This window comes from Seriola lalandi, unplaced genomic scaffold (assembly GCF_002814215.2).
Source record: "Seriola lalandi dorsalis isolate HSWRI2012SDOR001 ecotype SW California unplaced genomic scaffold, Sedor1 jcf7180002054630, whole genome shotgun sequence".
NCBI classification, from domain to species: domain Eukaryota; kingdom Metazoa; phylum Chordata; class Actinopteri; order Carangiformes; family Carangidae; genus Seriola; species Seriola lalandi.
In genome coordinates this window covers 816,227-839,217 of record NW_019525183.1, presented here as the reverse complement: position 1 = coordinate 839,217, position 22,991 = coordinate 816,227, and the positions used below count along the sequence as shown (strand labels likewise).

General features: G+C 41.7%; 1 protein-coding gene across 1 annotated transcript in view; it reads left to right on the top strand.

Annotated features, from left to right (window-relative positions):
- Nucleotides 1–22,991, top strand: part of ptgfrnb (prostaglandin F2 receptor inhibitor b) — a 59,618-nt gene that overhangs the window by 24,799 nt on the left and 11,828 nt on the right. Inside the window, exons 6-11 of the mRNA XM_023420285.2 lie at nucleotides 5,628–5,774; nucleotides 5,868–6,028; nucleotides 6,349–6,469; nucleotides 7,188–7,407; nucleotides 7,509–7,696; nucleotides 12,880–12,987. Coding sequence (XP_023276053.1) covers nucleotides 5,628–5,774; nucleotides 5,868–6,028; nucleotides 6,349–6,469; nucleotides 7,188–7,407; nucleotides 7,509–7,696; nucleotides 12,880–12,987 — 945 coding nt within the window. The remainder of the gene's footprint in view (nucleotides 1–5,627; nucleotides 5,775–5,867; nucleotides 6,029–6,348; nucleotides 6,470–7,187; nucleotides 7,408–7,508; nucleotides 7,697–12,879; nucleotides 12,988–22,991) is intronic.

Below are 22,991 nucleotides of genomic sequence, written 5' to 3'. Positions count from 1 at the left end.
TGTGACCATGATGGTGGAAAACAGAGAGCTGAGCCGCTTGAAGTCCTTTATTGACCACTTGATCTTTTTGCAGTCACTTGCTTTGACTAGTGAAAATAAAATGAACAGTCGAGTTGAGTTTCTCTGCAGCCCGGCTGTCCTCACGCTACAACACAATGAGGAATTCAGCGATATGAGTTGGAGCTCTGTGCAGTTCAGCTGCTCCTCCACACTCAGAGGAGCCAGTGGAGATGGCTTGGGCCCTGAGTGAGGTCACACCCCCACCTCCGGCATGACTGAGAGGAGACCTCGGTGCAGACACTCTGGAGGGATCATGTCTCCCTGCTGACCTGTGAGAGCCAGGTCGAGCTGGAGGAAATTAATGAGGAGAGGATATAAAGGAACGTGTCTTGGTCCTCGTACAGCTTTGGAGTATAATCAGCGCTGCTTCAGATTAAAGCTGCTCTAACCAGTATTTTTATATAAACAGTGAATCAAATTACTAATGTGAAAGATGTTTCTCAAGGAGATGAATCAACAGAGATTTATTACCCAAATCTGTAGATCCCCCTCAGTTTAATGGAGCCTTTTAGCCTTTTTTAGCCCATTGTTTTGGTTTTCCAGCCACTTCTATCAACCTCATCTCTAGCAGCAGTTTCAGTGCATAAATCTGCTGTACACTTCCTGTCCAGCGCAGACAAAGCCACACACTGCTTTTCATTAAGTCTCCAGTATATAAATAAGATAAAGTGCTGTACGTTTATGGAGCACGGGGCTGCTTGTTGCTTCAGGTAGTGGTGAGACGGTGAAATAAAAAAAAATAAACGGTCCAGGAACTCCAGTTTGAGTAACAGATCCACGGGTTTCCGGGGCGTGTCATGTCAAAACAGCAGAATTAACCCATTCCTGTTACAAAATCATCTACCTGGAATGTGTGCTTGCATGTGTTTGAATGGCAAACGCATTGGGTCACATTGAAATGAATAAGGCGGCTGTTTTTGTTCGCACTGTGCGAATACCAGTCTGAACTCGACCTCACTGATTCGTTTTGTTTTGTTTTTTATAAATGTAATGTATGTACTGTAAGAATTTAATTGGTCTTTATTCAGTGGTCGTGTGAGGACAGCCTGAATAAGAGGTAAAAGTAGTTCTGTTTCATACAGGATTAACTGTATGACACAGTATTTTTTTCTTCCCTAAGGAAACAGTTTAAGTTGCTTCCTGAAGCTTTTCCGGCAGTTTCCTAAACTCAGTGAAAATTTATCCTCCAGTGAAATTTCAAGCAGCTAAATTAAGGAGGTTTTGCATAACCACAGGCTGCATCAAGCTCCAGACGGTGGTTTCATGTTGTTTAGCATCCATACTCTTCTTCTCTGTCTGTCTGTGTGCAGCAAGTGATTTTTCAGGGACATTTTTTCATCTATTATTTCAGGAGTATTTATTATTTAGACTTTATATATCATACAGGATGCCACCACAGTCTCAGCTCATTTTCCATTTTTGAACATCTAACATGGAAATTGGCTCTGTTTGCTTACAAAACAGGAGTGACTCACCTTTTATTCATAAAATGTTAAGTTATAAATATCACCCCGCACTTCTCAATGGGAATAAATGTTCAATTATCCCTCTTTTATCTGATACTGGATCTGTATAAATGGGTGACTTTCTCGTAATAACACAAAGCCATTGGGAAGCCTGACATGGGTCGTAACAGATTGCTGTAATCTGGCTGCACACACAGTAATCTGATTACATGTTGTTTTAGCTGTAATCTGTGCTGTTGACTGTACATCTGTTCAGTATGTGTCAGCTCGTACTTCCCCTCCGTCCTGGGAGACACAAAGTGTTGACAGAAAGAGGGAACAGCTCGAGCGGCTTATTCCTATCTGGTTATCCTATCACACGCACACACATGCTGCACACACACTCCTGCACACTCCAGTGAAACCAGAGCGTCTCACATGCCTTCAGTTATTTTGGCAGAATACAGCATTCCTCTGCTCCTGGAGACCGACGACTCTGCCATGGCTGGGAGTTCAACTCCCTGCCCAGCTCAATGGCACCAGCAGTGCCGTGGTTAGTGGTTCTAGTCCCTCTCTTCTGCTTGTTATAAACATCATATCATTGAGTCATGCAGCTGAAGTAGAAAACACACAGGCCAAACGTGTTCCAGTGACACGCCTTCTGAACTCCCAGAGATGCACAACTGCTGAAGGCTGCACCTCCTGTGTGTGTGTGTGTGTGTGTGTGTGTGTGTGTGTGTGTGTGTGCGCGCGCACGCACGCACTACGCTTTCATGGATTCTTGGATATACATGTCTAAAAATTAAAACATTCCACAGGATGGGGATGTTTGCATGTCTATTTATACAGAAAATATGAGCTTTTTAACACTCTGTGCATTTATGTATGTGGTTCAACCGTTGTTATGGTAACAAAGTCCATGACCAAAGTGATGGGGGGCCCAAGGTCCTTGGGCAAAACTGAGCTGTAAAACGTACTGACACCCTGCACCCTTGCACCGCGTTTCTTGTGTGTCATTTATTTTGAAATATTCCAGACTTTGACACGGTGCCCTTCTATAATAGGGACATAAAACTAGGTCAAAGTTCAGGAGCCTCTTTAAGACCGTCATCATTTCAGTTGATATTGTGCTTTTATGGATTTTATTACCAAGTTAGCAATAATTTTGATAATTGATAAACATCTAACATTAGATTTTTTTTAAAGAAAAGCTGCAGAAATTCTCTTGTTCCAGCTTCAAATGTGAATATATTCTTTTTATCTATCTTTCCATGATGGTAAACTGAATATTTTTGGTTTTTGGGCCGTTAATTGGACAAACCAAGACATTTTAATGAACCAGTAGATTAATCAGCAATGAAAATGATTGTCAGTTGTGCTTTCATACTCTAATCTGAACATTCAGCGTGTTTACTAATGATATTCTCTGTAAGTAGCAGAGAAATACTGAATGAGATATTACATTTCAAAAATACCAGTCAGTGGCAAATCGCCATCAGATTGAGAGTCTCAAACTTAGAGTAGCTTCTTAAAATGAACACATGCAGTGATGCAGATGAAAGGCGTTTGTTGTGTTATTGACATTGACCTATTTTTCCCTCCCTCTGCCTCCCCCGAACCACAAACACTAATAGAGCCTTTTTTTTCTTTCTTTTTAAAGCTTGTTTTTACACAATTTCTGCTCAGAAATGAGGACTGTCAGAAAACAGCAGCTCAGGCTTGAGTCAGACTCACCTGTTGGGACATGTCACCGGGTCAGCAGCATCACAGTCTCTTTAACATGAGATTTAGAGGAACTGCAGGGGTTTGAACTGTTTGGTTCTACAGGGATTGAGAGGGTAATGCCTTATAATGCAACAGTATACTATATGAGAGAAAGTCACCAAACTCCCTCATTTGGCTGTGCAAGGGGCAACCTGTATAACCAATATAATCCTAGTAAAATATGCTACAACAGTTATTTTCATTGTTGATAACACCTGATCACTGTATCTGCAGTGAATTCAGCACCTGTTTCGTCTGCTCTGAGCTGCATGTAAATGAGATTGACCTTCAAAATAACCCAGAAATCACTGTGAGGTGATTAAAATGAACTATACTAACTTTAAATGATAAAAAAAACCTGTGAAATCAGAATAAATAGCGGATTCGCGTGTGTTTCACTCCTGTAGCTGAATGTGAGGTCTCTGAATTAGAGAGATTTATACCTGTGTAAGTATTGGCTTGCTCACAGCCGGTGAACTGATGTACAGTAGCAGAGCTCCTGAGCCAGTGTCGAGCACTTGCTCTGCTAAATAAGGCAACGTTTCAGTGAAAGAGAGAGAGAGAGAGAGAGAGAGAGAGAGAGAGAGAGAGAGAGAGAGAGAGAGAGAGAGAGAGAGAGCTACGTGGGTAATTGGCAGGGCAACTTCACACACCCTCATCGATCAAAGTCTGTGTGTCTGTGTGTATGTGTGTGTTTCACAACAGATGGTGACAGTGCATGAGTCACTGTGTGTGTGTGACGTCCAACTGACATCATGCAAACCCCCTCCTTTGCCAAACACACACACATGTGCACACTTCCGTATGCACTTGTGTTTATAGTGTGAGTGTGTGTGTGCGTGTCCGCATGTTGGCCAGTGGAATGAATTGGTATGCCAACGCACTCTTGTTTGTGTCACTGATATATACATATACACTATCTGTGTGCGTCTGTGTGTTTGCGTGTTGCCTACCTCACAGTTAGGCAGGTGGTAATCTTTGTGTGTGTGTTCCCTGTTCATTGACGTGTAAAGGTGCAATCTGGATGTCTGGCTGAGAAAACCTGCCCCACCACCTACTGTACACACACGCACACAAACACACACACTATTAGTACTGTGATGCACACCTCATCTCACACAGTTAACAGTGTTATTTCAGCTCTATTTTTGTTGCCTGGCTCCGTCACCCTGCTCAGGATTCACTTTGAAATTTGTCTGGGGATTCTGGGCTGTCGTAAAGTGACAAAACCTGGCGGTGACCGATGAAAATAAAGCCCTGTTAGGATGCAAATCATTCCTCTGGAGGGAGCTCGATCTGTGGTGTAGCAGGTTTCAGGTTGTTGTTCAGTCATCAGGGTACAGTTTCTCCTCTTGAAACTAATATTCATTCCAGCCCAGCTCTGTAAAGCTAGGTTGTTCTGTAGAGAGATGAAATACTGTAGATGTTCCATAATGGCTCTGTTCATACATGGTGCGATGCGGTGCAGTACGAGTTGTGAGACAATGATATGAAGGAAGAGGAGTGTTTTCTATCCTCTCGTAGGCAGCATCACTGATGGATTTTAAAACTTATTTTTTAGAAGATGTGAATTCACCATACCTTGAAATCTCTTGAGTCATGTGTTACAGTTGGAGTCATGTCTTTCATTGTAAAACGCCTTGGAGATCTTATCTCCAACATCTACAGCCTTTAGGTATGGAAGATGAAGATATGATATATTTGTACAGGGGACCAAGCATTGTGTAGGACTGAGCATAATTCAGGTGCTTTGTCTCCATGGTGTTGATGAGAGTGCTGAGCTATGAAGCTGTTTGACGGTACGATCCCCTGCCTTTCAGCAGCAGTTGTTGGGGTTTACAGAGGTTTGGGGTTGGGTTTATGTCACTTTGTTGTGTGTTTGCTGGTACTGAAAAGTGTCTCAGGGTGCGAGTTTCAGCCATGGTGCTTGCTGCTTCCTTGTTCCACCTCAGCTCCACCCCCTTTGTCCAAATTAAGATTATGTTGCTTCAGGAACTGACAAAGATTGTGTCAAGTGGTGAACCCAATATCAAAATTCAAAATGTAGCTGTTCTTCACCTGTAGCTGTGATCGTTTTGACCTTGATGGGTTTAACCCTCTGCCTGTACAGTCTGAGAGTGTGTTGGTTCATTCCAGTTATATTAGCAACATCCCGTTCAAGCATAAACCTCAAAGTTCCCAACTGCACAGAAAAACATTCATTGTCAGTGATGGGGGGGGTGGGGCAAAAGGATTATCAGACAACCCACCAGTGCTTCTGAAAACTGAAAATTCCCTGTTGATACAGCTACTTCTAAATGTTTGAACGACATAATCAAAATGAGTTTAATTTTGAGCTCTCTCACTTTTTCTCCCCAGAGCCGAGCTATACAGTGAAGCTGGAACCCATCCTGAACCCGCAGATGACAGCTGAACCCACAGAACTGGCGTGCCACGTGACCAACATCACCCATTTACCCCTAGGCGGCCGACTGGGTGTCACCTGGGAGCACACCACACTCCCTGGTACTTTAACCTCAGCTTTAGTCTAAATCTTTAACAGGTTAGAAATATCTACGAAACCTTTTACAGACTCACTCATTGTCCACTCACCTACAGGTATAGGTGATGATCCTCAGACCTCACATCGCATTGGCTCCCTGGACGGCGATGGCAACCTGTTGCCGGGGTCGATGTACTCAGACCGGCTGAAGAGCGGTGCGATGTCTCTGACCAGAGTCCAGCCCAACACGTTCAAGCTGCGGATCCTCCGCACTAAGGTAGCTTGTGAACATTTAACCAGATATTCTCAGGAGACAGTGGAGACCAAAAAAACAGCTGTTAGCAACTGTTTGCTAGCAATATCTATTTATAAAGTAAAATAATATTCCAGTGTTGTGTTCTAAGCTTCTTTTATTTTTCATAGTGGCCAAAAAATAAGTTAAAGCAGATTTACAGGGATGTTTGAATATTCTTAATTAATCACAAATTAATACAAAGATGTAGAAACTAAGTTCTTTACCACAGTAGTTAAAAAACATAAACTCTTGTTCCATTATATGAACTCATATAGGACTTATTTTAACTTTTCACTTTGTAGGAGATCGACATGGGCCAGTATGTTTGCACTGTGTCTGCGTGGAGCGTCAGCAGCCAGGGTGACATGGTGGAGACAACTGAGTACAATAGCTCACAAACGACCGTACGATGGGATACCAAACGTAAGGAAACTTTATTTAACTGCAATTTCTCAATTCGACATTACAAGACTTTAAATCATAGAAGCAGTTTATTTTAAATGCCTGGTCTTTGTAAGGTTTTGAATGCAGATGAACACAGTTAAAGAGATCTAAGAAAAAATAAGAGTTTTCTTTTTGTACTTCGGGGAAATCAATATTTAGCTGGCACCTTTACAACCATCTCTGCATGTAAAATTTATCCTGCAACTCAAGGTTGTTTTCTGTGATTTTAATGATGCACCTTTTGGGAGAAATTAAAAAACAAAATGAACCATTAACTCACATTCATGATTGAGAAAACTCCAGCCAGCCAGAGTAACCCTGCTGTTGAGTCGTATGAATGAGCTCTAATGTCTAGATGTCACCTCACAGAAAAATCCCTCAACATAATAACAGACTTCTTCTTGCTTCAGCCTCTGTCCTATTCACAACACACACACACCCTCTCTATTTAAATCCCACACGCTGAACTTGGTGCCCCCTATTTAGTTAATTGAGCCATGATGTAACTCTGTAGTCTCTGTGTGTCTGTGTGTGTGTGAGCCTGCTTTGAGTCAGAATAAGTTCATGATGTAATCACTAATCACTTCCTGTGGACCTCCGTCGGGGATTTCCCGCCCTCTCGACCCCGTGGTGGGCTGAATGATGTCCTTCTCAAAGTCGATCCATCAATTAATCAATGGACTGGTGGTATTCTCAGGTCCGACTCTAAACGTCGTGGCCAAACGTATCCGTGAAGCCTCAGTGGGCGGGGCTACCTTTGAGATGAGCTGCACCGTGACCACTGAGAACCTTGGGGAGGCGGGCTACTCTGTGCTCATCCAATCGCAGGAGAGCCTGGAGAGCAACGTGAGGACCATCATGACTCTCAGCCCCGACAACGTCCTGCAGCACGGAGGAGCCACAGACCCAAACAGGAGGTACCTACATGGAAAAATATGTACACATAACTTCTTAACAACGCACCTGTGTCTGTATGTTTTATTTTGAAATGTATTCCTCTTTCTGTCTGTCCACTCAGAGACAGTCTGGTTCTGACAAAGTCCGGTCCAGCAGAGTTTCGGTTTCGTCTGGCCGGCGTCCAGTTGTCCGACAGAGGTTACTACTGGTGCGACATCACCGCGTGGACAAAACAGCAGCCAGGACAAGCCTGGACCAAAGCCACAAGCGCTGAGTCTAACAAAGTCAGGATCGGCTTTCAAGAAAATGGTGGGTCCATTTCTGCTTTTTTGTATTTCTTCTCACACAACCTCATTAATTACATTTTTAAGTATTTTGTCGAAGCTGAAAACATCGCTTTGCTTCCATTTACCTTGGGAGTTGGATGTCGGAGCTGGGAATGACATCACACCTGAGTTGACCAAGTTCCAGTACAACAAGTTGGAAGGTTGTTGTTATTGCATCAGAATTTAAACAGTATTTTGCGCATACAAACACAGCAACATGTCCGCAGATAGAAGTTGGGTCTACAGATCCCAAAGAACATTGCTGCAAAAAACTTCTAAGTAAGGTTGGTTTTACTGTGACAGGACAGAAATGTGTTAAGCATCATTGTTAAGCAGCATGTAGAGGTTTAGCTCTACAGGTTGCTCTTTAGTGTAAGATCAGTGGTTGTATTAGTGCATTGTGGGAAATGTTTCCAACAGATATAATAATATTAGATCTTATTGAAGAAAAGTTTGGCTCAATCACGGGAGGCAGTCGCCCACTCCGACAGATGAAGGTAGCTGTGTAAATGGAGATGTTTTTCAGTCTCAAATCATTAGTGTGAAGTTGGTTTTGGGAAAAAAAAACAAAAACAAAAACAGTCATGTTTTTCCCACTCGGTCGGTATTACCTGCTAGATGATGATTATAACACAACAAACCTCCAACTTCAGATACATGATTTAATTAAAAAAAAATCTGAGTTTGTGAAGTTTCAGCTCAGTGTGTGTGCAGCCCATCCAGCAAGGGGTCAGCTGCACCCCACAGGCAGACTTTCACTTCTTTGCTGTCTTTGATCAGCGCTTTCTCGGCTCCAAATGCAAATGTTAGGATTAAAATTTTGAGCTTTAAAGAAAAAAGAAAAAAAAAATCTGATTTCAAGCCTCTGTCCATTGTCTTCTTTATAGCGATGACTGAAGTGGCTCATGGGTGCCGCTGAAGCTTAACAGTGCGGTATCATTAAATCCATCCAGTGTTTGTATGCTCGGGACATCAAGTTTAATCTTTAAAATAAACTTGAGAGCTTTACTTTTTTTAATTGTACCCTTTAGGTTTCTCTCATTTGTTCCTCATGCAGTTGTTTCTTATAAAGACCAATGAAATTATCCTGATTTTAGGCTGTGTACAAAGACAATGACAAAAGACTAAATATTGAAAATACTTAATAATACTGTTGAAAGAATCATCATTCATTTAAAGCCATTTAGTCATTCAATTAATTATTCGGTTTCATAACAACCTGAACAAATACAAGTGACTAAATTCATGTTAAGTCTTTTCAATTACCCTGGAAATCCTAGAGTAACTGTCTATTAATAGGAATGTGTAAGCAGTTCTGTACGTTTCACATGGTATGAGCTCACATCCTCTACCCACACAGAGTAAATGATAACCAACATAAATTCCCTAATAATGTACAAAAATAAAGATGCACACGCACAAACACACCTTAAGCCCTTTGACGCCCACCACAGTCACTGGCCTACTTAACTTTCTTTGATCTGACTGGGAAGTGGGAGACAGGAGGAGGAACAGGAGCGTCAGACAGGAGAGGAGGAAGAGGAGGGAGGCGACAAGGAGGAAGAGAGAGAGAGAGAGAGAGAGAGAGAGAGAGGTGGTGAAGTGGACTGAGGAGGAGGAAAGTGGATGACGAAGACAAAGGTCAAGGATGACGGAGATAATTGTAACAATGTGGAGAGAGATAAAGAAGAGGATAAACGGAGGAAGACGCAAAAGGAAGTTAGGAGTAATATACATATAGACTATAAAAAACAGGATAGAGGTAAAGGAAAAACAGAGATGAGAAAGAAAGTGGAGTGTCAGGGAGGAAGAGAGGAAATGCATTGAGGGAGGGACAGAGGACAATCATAATACAGCCTTGTCCACAAATTTTATTTTAAAGGATTGTTTGACATTTTGGGGAATACACTTACTTTCTTCCTTGTTGAGGAGATCAATACAGAGCCAGCAACCTGTTAGCTTAGCTTAGCATAAAGACTGGAAACGGAGGGAAACAGCTAGCCTGGCTCTGTCCAAAGGTAACAAAACCATAAAATCTCAAATATTGATCCGCTTTGGCCCCAAAAGTCCAAAATCTGTTGGGCTGAATTGGGGGAATCCAACAAACTACTCCAACATACTGTGTGGACAATTCAGAAATCTGCTCATGCTACTAGAGTGCCTGCTCAGTAAAATTTGTCAAACTCTGGTAGCCAATGAAGAGATGTTGCACATCTTTGTTGGCAGGCGGGTTGCAGCATATTGAATACAAAAAAAAAGTGCAGTAAGGAGGAGCAGAGAAGATAGACTGAAGCCCATCGTCTGTCTTTCTCTGGGGAGGGCAGGAGCCCTTGAGCATTACTTCCTCTTTCTTTCTCTCGCTCTCTCACTTAACGTTTTTCCTCCCCCGTTTTCTCCACCATCCTTTCACTCTCTCACCCCCACTGTTTCCCTCTACCTCTCTCGCCCCTCCCTCCCTCTCTCTCTGGGACATCTTCAAAGTGAAGCCCTTTGGCCAATCAGCCAGCTGCACAGATCTGCACCGCTGCTTTGCTTTTCTTTTCTATATGCGCGCGTGTGTGTGTGTGTGTGTGTGTGTAATCTTTTTCAAGTGTTCAAGTGGGTGTATCCAAGTCGAACATTTTGAGTTGACCCCACACAGTGCAATAACCACCACCCCCACCCCCTCCTCGACAACACACACACACACACACACACACACACACACACACACACACACACACTGACAGTGTTCAAGCTTCAAGCTGAGCAGTTTTCAAGAACCCCTTATACTTGCCTTAGGGGACGGAAGCTCTGTGCACTGTGTGTGTGTGTGTGTGTGTGTGTGTGTGTGTGTGTGTGTGTGTGTGTGTGTGTGTGTTCGGAGCACAACCACAGAATGGCAAGCCTCCCAAGGTTCCAGCTGTATCTTGAATGTTTCAGACTTGTTGTGGTATCTCTGCCTGTACAGGGATCTTCTGTGACGACGTATATGGAAATGCAAAGTCTCACCAGCACATTTACCGTTCAATAATCAGTGTTGAAGTGATTTTGTGGTAGGACAGCAACATAAATATGGTGTGGCCGCAGGAAAGAGATAATCTTTGATTAGAGTAAGGCCAGTATATAGATTTACCAACATCTATTAAATCTATAACCTTTTGCCAAAAGTAAAAACTCCAGATTTTATGTAAAATTCTTTATTTTTCAACCTGGGTCTGATTTTCATGGATAGAATAGAATAGATCCTTCCTGGTACTTATCGTTAACATCACTGATCTGGAGACCATAGTTCAGTCATCGAAACCACTTGTTCAGAAGTTAAAATAAAGATGAAGGTATTATCCAAATAGTTTGGTTTAGCTACCTTCACAGTTGTTATTGTAACTGGATGAAAAACTTGTTTAAACCGGGTAAATGTTAGACCAAGAATAAAGACTTCATTCATCGTCAGAGTGGAGTAGCCTGAGAAATGGTGCTTTCTGATGGATACGATGGCGTTTGATTATTTATTGCAGAGGTAATGAATTCTGCATTGCTCATGTTTGAAGCAGAGAAGAATGCAGAGTGGTTTGAAAGTTGTTTCAAAGGCTTTTCCATCTTGACAACAGTGGAATTAAAGGCATGTCATAACAATTCGCCCACATTTAAGACACTGTTTTATTGTGAAATGTAGTGAAAGAGCCGATGGGTGTCCACAGAGACCGCATGTCCCCAAACCTCCGAAAGTTGTTTTTGCAGGTGGTGCTGCAAGACGACATGTTCACAGCGGTTTACAGTAAACATTGTGCTCTCATGGAGAAGACGGCTAAAAAAATAAATAAAACAGTTCTCATAACACAAAGTGAAGAGAAAAATTGAGGGAAGACATAAATGAGTTGCTGAATATGCTGTAGACGATTTAAAAGTCTGTCAAAGTAAATGACTGATTCCCCAAAGAAGGAGTAATGAATATTAATAGAATTTCATATCCATGCTTCCTAATGTAAATATCAGTTATGTGGAACATTTTGCGACTGGGTCATCTGAAGTGTTTCTTGAATGCTCCGATTAGACTTTTCGGTGCCAAGACTAAAACATTGCATCTGCTTTTTATGCAAATCAAGTGCATGTATTTTACAGTACTGTACGACAGCATGAGTAATGCAGCGGTAAACCATGATAACATGACAGTAGCTGCTCTCAGGCTTAACAGTTACACCATTTTGTGCAGTGGAGTTCATGTTTTACAGACTTCCCAAAACTGCACTGTGAAACACATAATATTCAGCGTGGACCTCACTAGTGTCTGCCCATCTGTGTGTCTGCCAGTCCATCTGTCTGCAACGCTTGAGTCCACAGTTACAGTATTAGCTGCTGTGGCTGTGCTAGGCTAGCTTAGTAGCATCCCAGGCTGGCTTGCTAACACTGTGGAGTGTGACATGAAAAATAGACCTCTGCATGGACCTAAAAGAGTCCTGCACCTGCATTAGACCTGACCTGACTGGACCCAACTGGAGCTACCAAATGTGCAAATGTGATACCCCAAAAAAGCTACAGTATATTCTTTCTTTGTTGACATTGTTGTTGACTTATGACTGGCTAGGATGACGACACATTATCTAGTCTTGTAGGCTTTTCCTTTCTTCCCATTTGTCCTTGAGTATCTACTTGCAACACTTGACGTGAAGAGAGAAATTCAATCCAAATTGATAGAAATCTGAATTTTTGGTATGACGTCATCAACAAGGGGCGGGGTCAGCTTTGCTAATGGAGAGCTTCTGAGTCTAGTTTCAATGCCTGAAAATGGCATTTTGATTTTGTATCTGCACGGCTGTCAACATTTACCTTATTTATAGAATTCCTCATACACAGTCTGTATGAACATGTTAACAAACTCGTGTTTAATCTTTTTTTTTTTTTTTTTTTAATCTACACTACAGCTGTTTCCTCCGTGTTGATCTCAGCATGTCAGAGAAATCACAAACTGACTTAAAAGCAGTGTTTACCATCCGAAAGCACGAACACTCCTCGCATCGACTGCCGTTCCTCAGGGACATGAATGTAGAATCGTAGCATATGTAGGTTTAAAAGCAGTTGGTGTTTAAATGAATCCTTTTGATCTCAGTTGTGTGTCTGTGATGTTTTCTGTCTATGTCAAATTAAAAAAAAATAAAATAAAATAAAGCTCATGTGCTGCTGTTGCAGGCCCATCCTTCTCCATTGCCATCCAATCAGACGACACCAGTGTTTATCCGTCGAAAACAGCCAAGATGGAGTGTTCGCTCAGCGTCTCTGGATCCTCGCCTAAGACTGGTACAACACCACAAACACATACAGTACACACACACACACACACACACATACAGTACACACACACACATACAGTACACACACAAATACAGGTAGACCACACATACTTCTAGATGTTTTCTCTCATTAATTACAATCAGTCGCTGTTTCTGTTTTTCTCGTGTTCTTTTTTTATGCAGTTTTTTACACACGTACATAAATAAATGCTACTGTATCTCTTTCTCACACACACACACACACACACACACACACAATTACTCATAAATACACTTTGTACTTCTGTTGTATTCTTCACCTGCCAACCTGTCAACACCGCCACTAATAAGAATGATGTGACTTCTGCATTTCAAATAGTTGTAGAGATGAAGCAGATTCCTTCTCTCTCTCTCTCTCTGTCTCTCACTCGCTTGCTTGTTAACACACACAAACACACACACACACACACACAGACACACACAGAGCTGTAAATTCTTTCACTTTCTTTTGTGGGTGTGTTTGCTGCTTGAAAGACTGGTTACTTCTTGTGCTGTAGGTGAGACTGATAAGACTTCACATGTGAAACGATTTTATTATTCTTGGTGCCTTGCAGTAAACGCAGAAATAACGGGTTAAAAAAACATGATGGCATCATATCAGAAGGCAGTTTTAGGTTGCGGTTTTAATAACCTTGAACACAAATGAAACGTTTCATTAGACGTGAAGTTTACATTTAGCAGCTAAAGAGCCAGAAAACAGATTCACCAGTTGGACAGAAACATGACCCCAAATATTTTTATGAGCTGATTAGATGCTGTTGAAAAAAATACTTATTTGCAGTGTAAAGCCACTTCCTCCCCTCTTCTCCGCAATCATCTATCTCTCCCTCTCTCACCCCCTTCTTCCCCTTTTCCTCCCTCACTCTAAACACCATCCATCTTCTGTCCTCCCTCCTCTTCCTCATCACTCTGTCGCTCTTCAACTTAAACACATCTGTCAGTGTTTCTCCCAGGCTGTTCCTCTCCGTGCATCTTTCTTTACCGTCCAACATGTGTTTACTATATTACATCCTCACAGTGAGCACATAAAGCACATTAGAGACCTCCTCACTCAGCACTCGTGTGTGTGTGTGTGTGTTTGGTTGTTTTTGAAATAATTGTGCAAACACAAGCAGAGTGGAATACCATTTCCTGTTGTGTTTAGACATACGTGAACATGTTTCTTTGCACCTGTGTGTCCACAGCACTGTATATATGTACGTATATATGCAGTGTATGCCCATACATAAACACATATGTTCACACACAGCGGTGCAGCACTTCAAAGATTAGTGCATTGGTGGCTGTGTGGCGTGCACTCAAGACAGCTGCACCATGGGAAGAAGTTCCCCCTCAGCAACACAGCTGATAGCGAAGTTACATGTGGACATGTACCCTATGGGGAGGAAAAGGAAAGGGAACCGATGTTGTAGTACGCATGGATATACTGTGTTATTGTTGTTATTATTGGCAGTAGAAGTGTAGCAGTGAACACAGTGTTTTTAGGAGTGGTATTAGTCGTCATATGCGCTTATAATGGCCCAACAAAATAAAAATTTAAAAAACGTTTTCTTACTTTTCAACCAAAAAGTTAGAGGAACTATGAAACCACAGGGATTAAACTCAGGAACTAAGCTATTAACCAAAAGTCCCATTTGCGCACTCTGCCTGAGTCTAAGACACAAGGAAAATCCAACAGCGTTATAATGTTGTTCTTCATAGTTACTGTTGCGTGACTCTGACGTTTCTGAACCTGGAGCTCTCTGTTATTATGTTATTATGTATGTTAAAAAGACAGGGTTCAGTCAGGAGTGGAGTGGCGAAGTGCCAGTAATTCTTTTTCTTAATTACTCCATATTTAAATGCAGTGCATTGATGTGTTTGCCAGTTGGATAGCTAAGACCGTAGCTATCCAACCTGCATCACACCTTTGCTTTGATGCTTTTCTATAATATGTTGTATATTATCCTCTGTAGAGAGAAGTAAGTCCCGGACAGGATTTAGGCCGTCTCTCTTAATATCCAGCATGGACACAATAAGCAGGGTAAGGTTATAGACTGGGTCTCATAATCCATCCATGTCTGTGACCACAGAGCAGTGGAGGTCAGTGGAATTTAATATGTGGCGCCCGAAGCGTGAGAACTGAAATATTGAGTATCAGTGCTCTGCTTACTCTGTATATTCCACGGACCTCACTGTGAGCAGTTTTCAGTGGAACGTCTTTCAGCTGAAGGACGTCACTATAAAGTGTCCACAGTGAGGGTTGTGGATTACACACAGAGACACATTCCTGTTGAATTTTTCACTGTTTCAGCGTTTTTTTTGGGTGACGACAGGAACTGTGACTTGTGTTGTTTGTGTGTGTGTGTGTGTGTGTGTGTGTGTGTGTGTGTGTGTTTCCTGTGGTTGGGTTTCAGGGTAAACTGAAATTAACTGACTAATGCCGATCCAGAAACACACTGTGACACATCATTTCTCATGTCGGTGTATTTGTGAGTTTGGGAAAAATGGGTTACACATTATATTAATGAAATACTACGAGGAAGTTGACAAGTTGTTGAACCAAAGTACTATGTCCTCAGTAGAACATCTGGTTCCACTTTGTCTGCCACTGTAGGTCTTTTGCTCTGCAGCAACATTTAAGCAGATCATTACTTCCAGTAAACAGCTAAGATGCTGAAAAGGTCTGAAGGAATTTGCTTCTCACCATAAATGTGATAATCCTGAAATACATGTCATCGCATGTAAATGATGTGACAAAGGATCTATATTTCTCACTGGTATAAATCCAATGAATAGGCCAAAAGCAGCTGGCAGTGTGTTAGTCCATCTCGTAAATCTATTAACACAGCTCACAAATATATAGTTTCATTTCTGAAACCGGCAAAGTTGTTTCCTAAAACAGCTGGGCACTGCAGTTTTTAGCAAACATGACTCAAACTGGAGTCAATAGTGTAGTTGTTAGGGACTATTTTTAACTGCGGATTAACACACATAGTGTGTGTGGGATTAATGTGTTTTTAAGAGTTATTGTACAACAGTGGAGCTCGGAGGAAAAGAAAGAAAGAAAAGAAAGATAAAGTGGCTGACGGTATCACAAGTGTGAGGAGTGTGAGTTACATACAGGTTAAATGTTGGGTAAAGGACCAATTAGCAAACTGGTATCGAGTGACATGTGTCAACGAAGGTGTGGTGCTTACATTGGCTCTGTTTGGACAACAGCCCAACCTTCACTTCCTCAGGTGTTCTTACACACACGCACGCGCACACACACAAGTGCTGGGTGTGACAGCGTACTCCACCATAAAGCAAGAAGTTTGTCCTGGCATGTATCGGGTGTTCAGATCGCAGGTGAATACAGTTATTGAGTGTGTGTGTGTGTGTGTGTGTGTGTGTGTGTTTGTTCCTGTACAAATGATTGGCAGATTACTTCCTACCTCACCTTTGTAGCTCATTGTTCTGACACAATAAGCCAAGAGGGGAACTTCAGGAAATTACTGAAAAGGTTGAGTAACGGTAAGTGTGTGTGTATGCGTGCGCATTCCTCGGAGATGGCTGAAAACAGCTCTCCTGTTAGAGCTTGTTTTTATGAAGGGCACAGTGAAACACACTCGCACAAAATATCCCTCATTATTTCTCACTGCTTAGTCAGTCAGTGAACATCACATTTACTGTGAAGCAGATTTAGCCCCTTTATTAGTGAAGCTATTGACAGCCCACAGGTAAATACATAACTTTGTGTGTGTGTGTGTGTGTGTGTGTGTGTGTTACCTTACATGAACTGCAGTTGTGCTACAAGGAAGCCTTTCCAGAGATTACAGATTAGAGAGTGGGGGTTGAGTCTGACTGACATGTTCTCAACCTGCATTATTAGGATTATTTAACTCTTTCTTATCCACACTCGGTTTCTAATTGTGTTACTAATTATTACCAGGTTTTTCCACACCTGGCCTGACCTGGGTCATCATCACACTGACACTTTGTCGCAGAACAAAATATCTCAAAATTTGCATATTGTTTGTTGCAAGGCTTTAGACTTTCAATCGTGTTGTTGAAGTTGCACTTTGCAGTTTCGCACATTGCAACCCCCCCAGGCAGCAGCTGCTTGTAGCTGTGTGCCAGAACCCCTATGTAGTGTGTGTGTGTGTGTGTGTGTGTGTGTGTGTGTGTGTGTGTGTGTGTGTGTGTGTGTGTGTGTGTGCGCGCGCGCGCACCCGCGCGCACCCGCGCACACCCGCGCCTGAGAGAGGTTCAGATATGATTTGTAGCTTTCATTTCGCTTTGGTTGTAGTCACTTCTTTCATCACTTTCCCACCAGTGACGGGACTGAAGCCAGAATTGAATGTGGATTTGAGATGTGCAGCATCTCAGGTTTATTCTCCCTCAGTTTGTGATCACTGGATTCTCTGGTGTTGTTGTCATTAGAGTCACATCTAGAGTTGATTTACAGAACCATCCTCTGTGGTGTATGTTAACTGGATCACTGTTCTCGGTTAGTTTTAATCATTTATCAAATTGAAACATTTATAGAAGGGATGTATGCGTTGCTATTTTTGTGTTGTTTCACTTTGGTGTGTTACTTGAACGTGCTGCTGCGCGCAGACACACACAGAGCATCCATTACCACTGGAATGACTGGCATGTTATTGCAGTCATGGATGTGTGTGCTAGTGAGACGCTGCGTGCTTGAGATCAGCGGTAGTGGAGATGACATCACCATTAGAGATATTTTTCTCTCTTTTGAAGCACTGCCACCGAAACTCTGACAGTTTGGGGTTTTTTTTCAACACAACACATTGCTCTCTTTTTTTTTGTTGTTTTTTTTCTGTCTTTTCTGAAATTCTTTTGTTAAAATAACAGCACACCACTTTGCTTCTCCTGGGAGAAAATAAAGCTTTGTTCTTCACTCGATCACACGCCCGCGTACATACACATACACGCTGTTTTTCTCTTTAGCCTCCAAAGAAGAAATCAGCCAAACAGGAGTAGAGAACAATGAGGCTGATGCTGAACAGCCACGATTGTCAGATGTCGATCAGGTTGATTTTATCTCTATAATGGTGTTAAAGGATCAAACCTTTTAACCAGTGACACACACACTGATTTCAAATAGCCTGTATGTTGTTTCTTGCTGTGTTTTCAACTGTTGCTGGTGTTTCATATTTAGAATAGTTGAGAAAAATCCTCTATGTGATAGGTGGGCATGTGTTGTCTTTAAGCGTGTGAACACACAGGGAAGACAACTGCACACATGCTGAAAAGCTTCAGGTGTTTTTCTCAATAAAGGAGAGTCAGTTTTGGCAAGAATTCCTGCTTAATTTGTTGGATCTCAATTCCCAGTGCCAGTTCCCCAAAATCTAGCGCTCCTCCCACAGGGCTCTATTGGTGGAGCACTGGAGCCTCCATTTGTCGGACAGAAATCTCAGTTTTTTCAGAGAACTGCAGCGAGAAATACAGTTCTGGATGAAAGTTTTTTCTTTTTGTTGAGATTGTGTTCAGCACAGGAGCTCATATGATCATATAAATGTGTAAATCCTGTAAAATGCTGCATAGATAATTACAGAGCTGATAACAACAATTCACATTTTATCTCATTATTCAAAAAACATGTATTTATATATAACTGGATTTATGCTACAATTCCATATGTTAAGCGTACCTTTTTAATAGGTTTTACTTTTAACCCTAAATATGACACTTAACTACAGATGGGCTCATATTCACATGTGCATCATCTCGTGACACATCGCATCACGTCCCAGGATCCTTGCTGTTTTCAGCTGACGAGTGAATAACATTCACACATTTTAATAAGGAGCACAGTAGCTCTTTCAAATGCTCACAGGAACAGGTGAGTAACACCTGGCAACGTAAAACACATTTTAAAATAACTATGACGTAAATGTGACAATATGTCCTTCTCTCCTCTTTTGGCTCCTCTACTCCTTGTTTCCTCCTCACTCTCTCCTCTCGCCCTCCCCTCCACACTCGCCAAATTACCCAGCTGTCTTTGCAAGGCCGACAGGCAGCCGTTAATTAGCCAATCTCACGCTCCGTTAGCCAGCCGGGGAGACAGAATGAGGTAGAGAAAGAATAGTCGGCGAGATGGAGAGAAGGTGGGAGTGAATGGGGGAAAAAGTGGAGGGAGCTAAACCAGATTGTTAAAGTGAGCAAGAGTGGGAGAGAGTGAATAGAAGAGGCAGTAAATGGAAGAAGAGTGGCTCAAGAACAGCGTGCAGTGTTTCCTAAAAAGAGAGACGAGGAGGAGAGAAAAGGGAGAGTGAATTCTAACAAAGTGGTGAGAGAGGGAGGAAGAGAGGATGGGCAGTGAAGAATGTGAAGTGGGGAGGTGATGAGAGCGGATGACAGAAAGGCTAAATGATTCTCGCTCCATTAACTGTTTCTGGTGAACCAATAACAGCAAAACGTCACCTGAGTTCATTCAAGAGCCGGTGACATCCCCTGAACTTATTTGTTGCAGCTTTATCAAACCCAAAATTTCCACTTTCATCAAAATGTACCAGCCAGATCCCAATGAAATTTTAGTTAGTGTAATCGTAAACCGGAACAAATTGCACAGTACATCAGGATTTTCCCAGCTACCAGCCAGTCATGACATCTATTTCCACCAAAAACTCTACCCACCCTGGTTACAAACTGTTAACCACATACCAGGTCTCAAAAACTGTTTTAATAACCTCATAGCCTCCATCAGGACAAACTGATAAATGTGTCTGAAGGTGTCTCCACTAACTTTTATTGCTTTAGTAGGTACATAACTATAAAACCCAATGAAATATGGAATAATTTGACACAGTTGCAGCTGAATTTGAGTCCAAAGCTTTTTTCTGCTATGGCATCACATGATTTGCAAATAATGGTAAGCGATCTTTGTTATCCAGTTTTCACCAGTTTCATCCAGTTTCATCGGTATCAACAAGGACGAAACTTAAGGCGAGGCCGAAATTGAGCCGTTTTTTCTTTAATGCTCAGACTTTTAAATGGAGCCACCAGTGTCCAGTTCATAAAGCTTCTTAAATAAAGCTAGTGCTTGAGTGACAGTTTTATGAAAGCTTAGAAATGCAGATTTGTTGTTAGTGTTTTGTTAAGAAGCCCATGTTGGTGCAAACTTAGTCTAAATTGGATGCCAAATGTAACTGAAGTGATAGAAATGATCAAATTGAATCCCATACTTGAGTTATAGTTCCAAAAGTACTGATATGCATGAACAAACATTCAGATAAAAGTTTCAGGGAAGGGTTATTCACAAGTTATTTATTCATTTAGCATCAGAAAAATCATTTCTTAGATTCACTTGCCTCTCGATGACTGCAACGTCTTTTCAGGTGTTCAGAAGGTGTTCAGAAGCTGTCCTCACTGCAAACATAAAACAGTGTCTCAGTCTGGGTGTTTACAGTGTAGTGGAAAAAGTAGAGCGAACGGTTGACAACCAAACATAAAGAGAGAAACAGTTGAAGGGTATAAAAGCAGGAAACTGAGCGGAAGGGGAGAGGAAAGGACGGTTTGACAGTAAACACACACATTGAAAATGTTGAGCAGATAGACCTGAACAGCAGTGCAGCGCCATCATTTTCACTCCATTAGGTCTTCAGTTAAACAGGAACGGGAGCAGAGAGGCAGCTTTAAAGGGGTCCGCAGAAATGGTAGATTTTAGGATGATCAGACTGCAGCTTTTAACTCAAGTTTAAATGTGAAAAGATTAAAACATCATGGCCGCACACAGGGGGCCTCTCCTGTTCATGTGGAAGACAATGGGGACGTTCAACTGGAGAAACTTTTGAGGAATGTTAGAAGTTGCAAGGATCCAAGTTCATAACTTAAATTCACCATTAACCTACAATTTAATTCCTTTAATGGCTTTAGTTTCAAGGGTTTAAACCTTTGTAGAAACCCACAAGGAAGTCTACATGAACAACTCATTCATAAAAATGAGTTATACTAAAGAATCAAAAATAGTTTATATCAGTTTATAACTCAACCCAACTCAAAAAGAGATGAAAGTCAGATGTTTAAATTACTCCATATTTCATTTGCAGTGTTGGATTAGAAATGCATTTGATTCAGTTTGATAAAAGGTTGTAAAATGTATCTCTAAAATAATTAGTTTGGAGTCTCAGTCGACATAAATGACCCGTCTTAGCATTAGTAGCAAAATCTAGTTTGTACATGAAGCAGTGTCAGTGAATTGCCTCATGCTGAAAATGTTCATTTTGTAGGACTGTTGCAAACTTGGGATTGTGAGACTGTAGTATTAGATTAATAAGAGATAACTAGTTAGATTAATGGCACACTGAAAAAGATTGAAACCACATTTGAACTCTACTGAGAATCAGTAGAATCTGGCCTAATTAAACATGTTTCGGTGTAACTCAATCGGTCATGTATTCAGAAGGCATCCGCAAGTAAAACATGGCAAATATCAAGTAAAATGTATATTCATTTACTAAAGGTCTCATTAAGCATGCAGCGTGTAACAAGGGAAACTTTGCATCCCAGTGGCTTTGTTTCTGTGCGACTAAATAGTGTTTTTATAGTGTTTAGTATTCCTCTCTACCAGCGCTGTCCTGCTTTATGGAGCAGAGAACACACACACAGTTTCATTAGTAGCACTGGTGGTAATTGTCAGTCTTGTGTGTGTGTGTGTGTGTGTGTGTGTGTGTGTGTGTGTGTGTGTGTGTGTGTGTGTGTGTGTGTGTGTTTTAGGCAGTTTTACGCCTTGGACTCTCCTCAAGGGATTAATCCAGAGAAATCCAATCAGACTGTCTTCATTTCCACAGCCAGCCATTTTAGTTTTATTAGCTCAGACAGAAGCCAGATATTCTATTAGAGATGCACTGTAGTTCCTCCTCTGCCATCCAATCACCGGAGTGCAGCCCCCTCCCCTCCTGCTTGTTGAAGCTGCTGCACCACCTACAACTGTTATTAGTAATGAAGCTAGTTGTGAAGCCAGACAGACAATGTTGTTATCAATTAGTCTTTCAGCTGACTCCTCAGCTCATTACAACCACCAAAGTAAACAGCTGATTTTCCTGTTACAGCCATAACTGTTAAAAACTTAATATACGAGGTTGGTGATGGTCTGTAGTTTTCTGATTGTCAACAACAAAACAGTATGAAACTCCATAAAGCCCCAATGTTACACTGGATGACATGCTCCTTACTTTCCATCACTAGAGCGCCAAATGTGTGTTAATCCGCTGCTGCAAATAGTCCTCAACAAATGCACTTTATTTACAGATGCTTTCCACCACCAGTGGAACGAACAATCCCTCACTCTCAGCATCAGTAAACTTAAGAACTTCAGTGCATTGATAACATGTTTGTTTCTCCATATGACAACATGTATACTGCCTGCGTCTTCATTATCCAGTAAAGGCAAATCAATAATGCACGATTACCACGAGAAGAAGAAACTTCACTGGCCGTTTACGCAGGCTGCAACGTGTTGTTTTGGAAGTGGTTACCCAGGGTTCAGTACAATCAAAGGCAGAAGTGTTTATATCTGATCTGAAAGGCCACATTAAAAGGCGGGGTGAAAAGCCTGCCGTCGGAGGCTTTGTCCAACTCCGTCCCAAATCTCTGTCCAAGGACCCGGTGTCTTTTGTGTGTTTTTCTAGTCTCAATGCAATGAGTTGTACGAATAGGCAAAGGATGAATGAGAGCTAAAAGGAGAAGTTCAAACGCTACGATCCAACAAGCATTTTGTTTGAAGCGTACTGAGGCCTTATGTTGGGGGTCATGTTGTGTACTTGTCTCCCAACATCTTTGAATGGGTTTGTGATTATAAAAAAAAAAAACAAAAAAAAAACAAGTCCATGACCACACTTCTTTCAGTCTTTCAGTTCGATCACCCAGAGCATACACACTTTTCTATTTGTTCTGGTCACTCAGCTGTGCAGCAAGGCAGTGTACACAGAGCCTATAGCTCATCAAGTGACTGTTAGGTGCGAGTCAGTGAGTTCATGAGTTCAT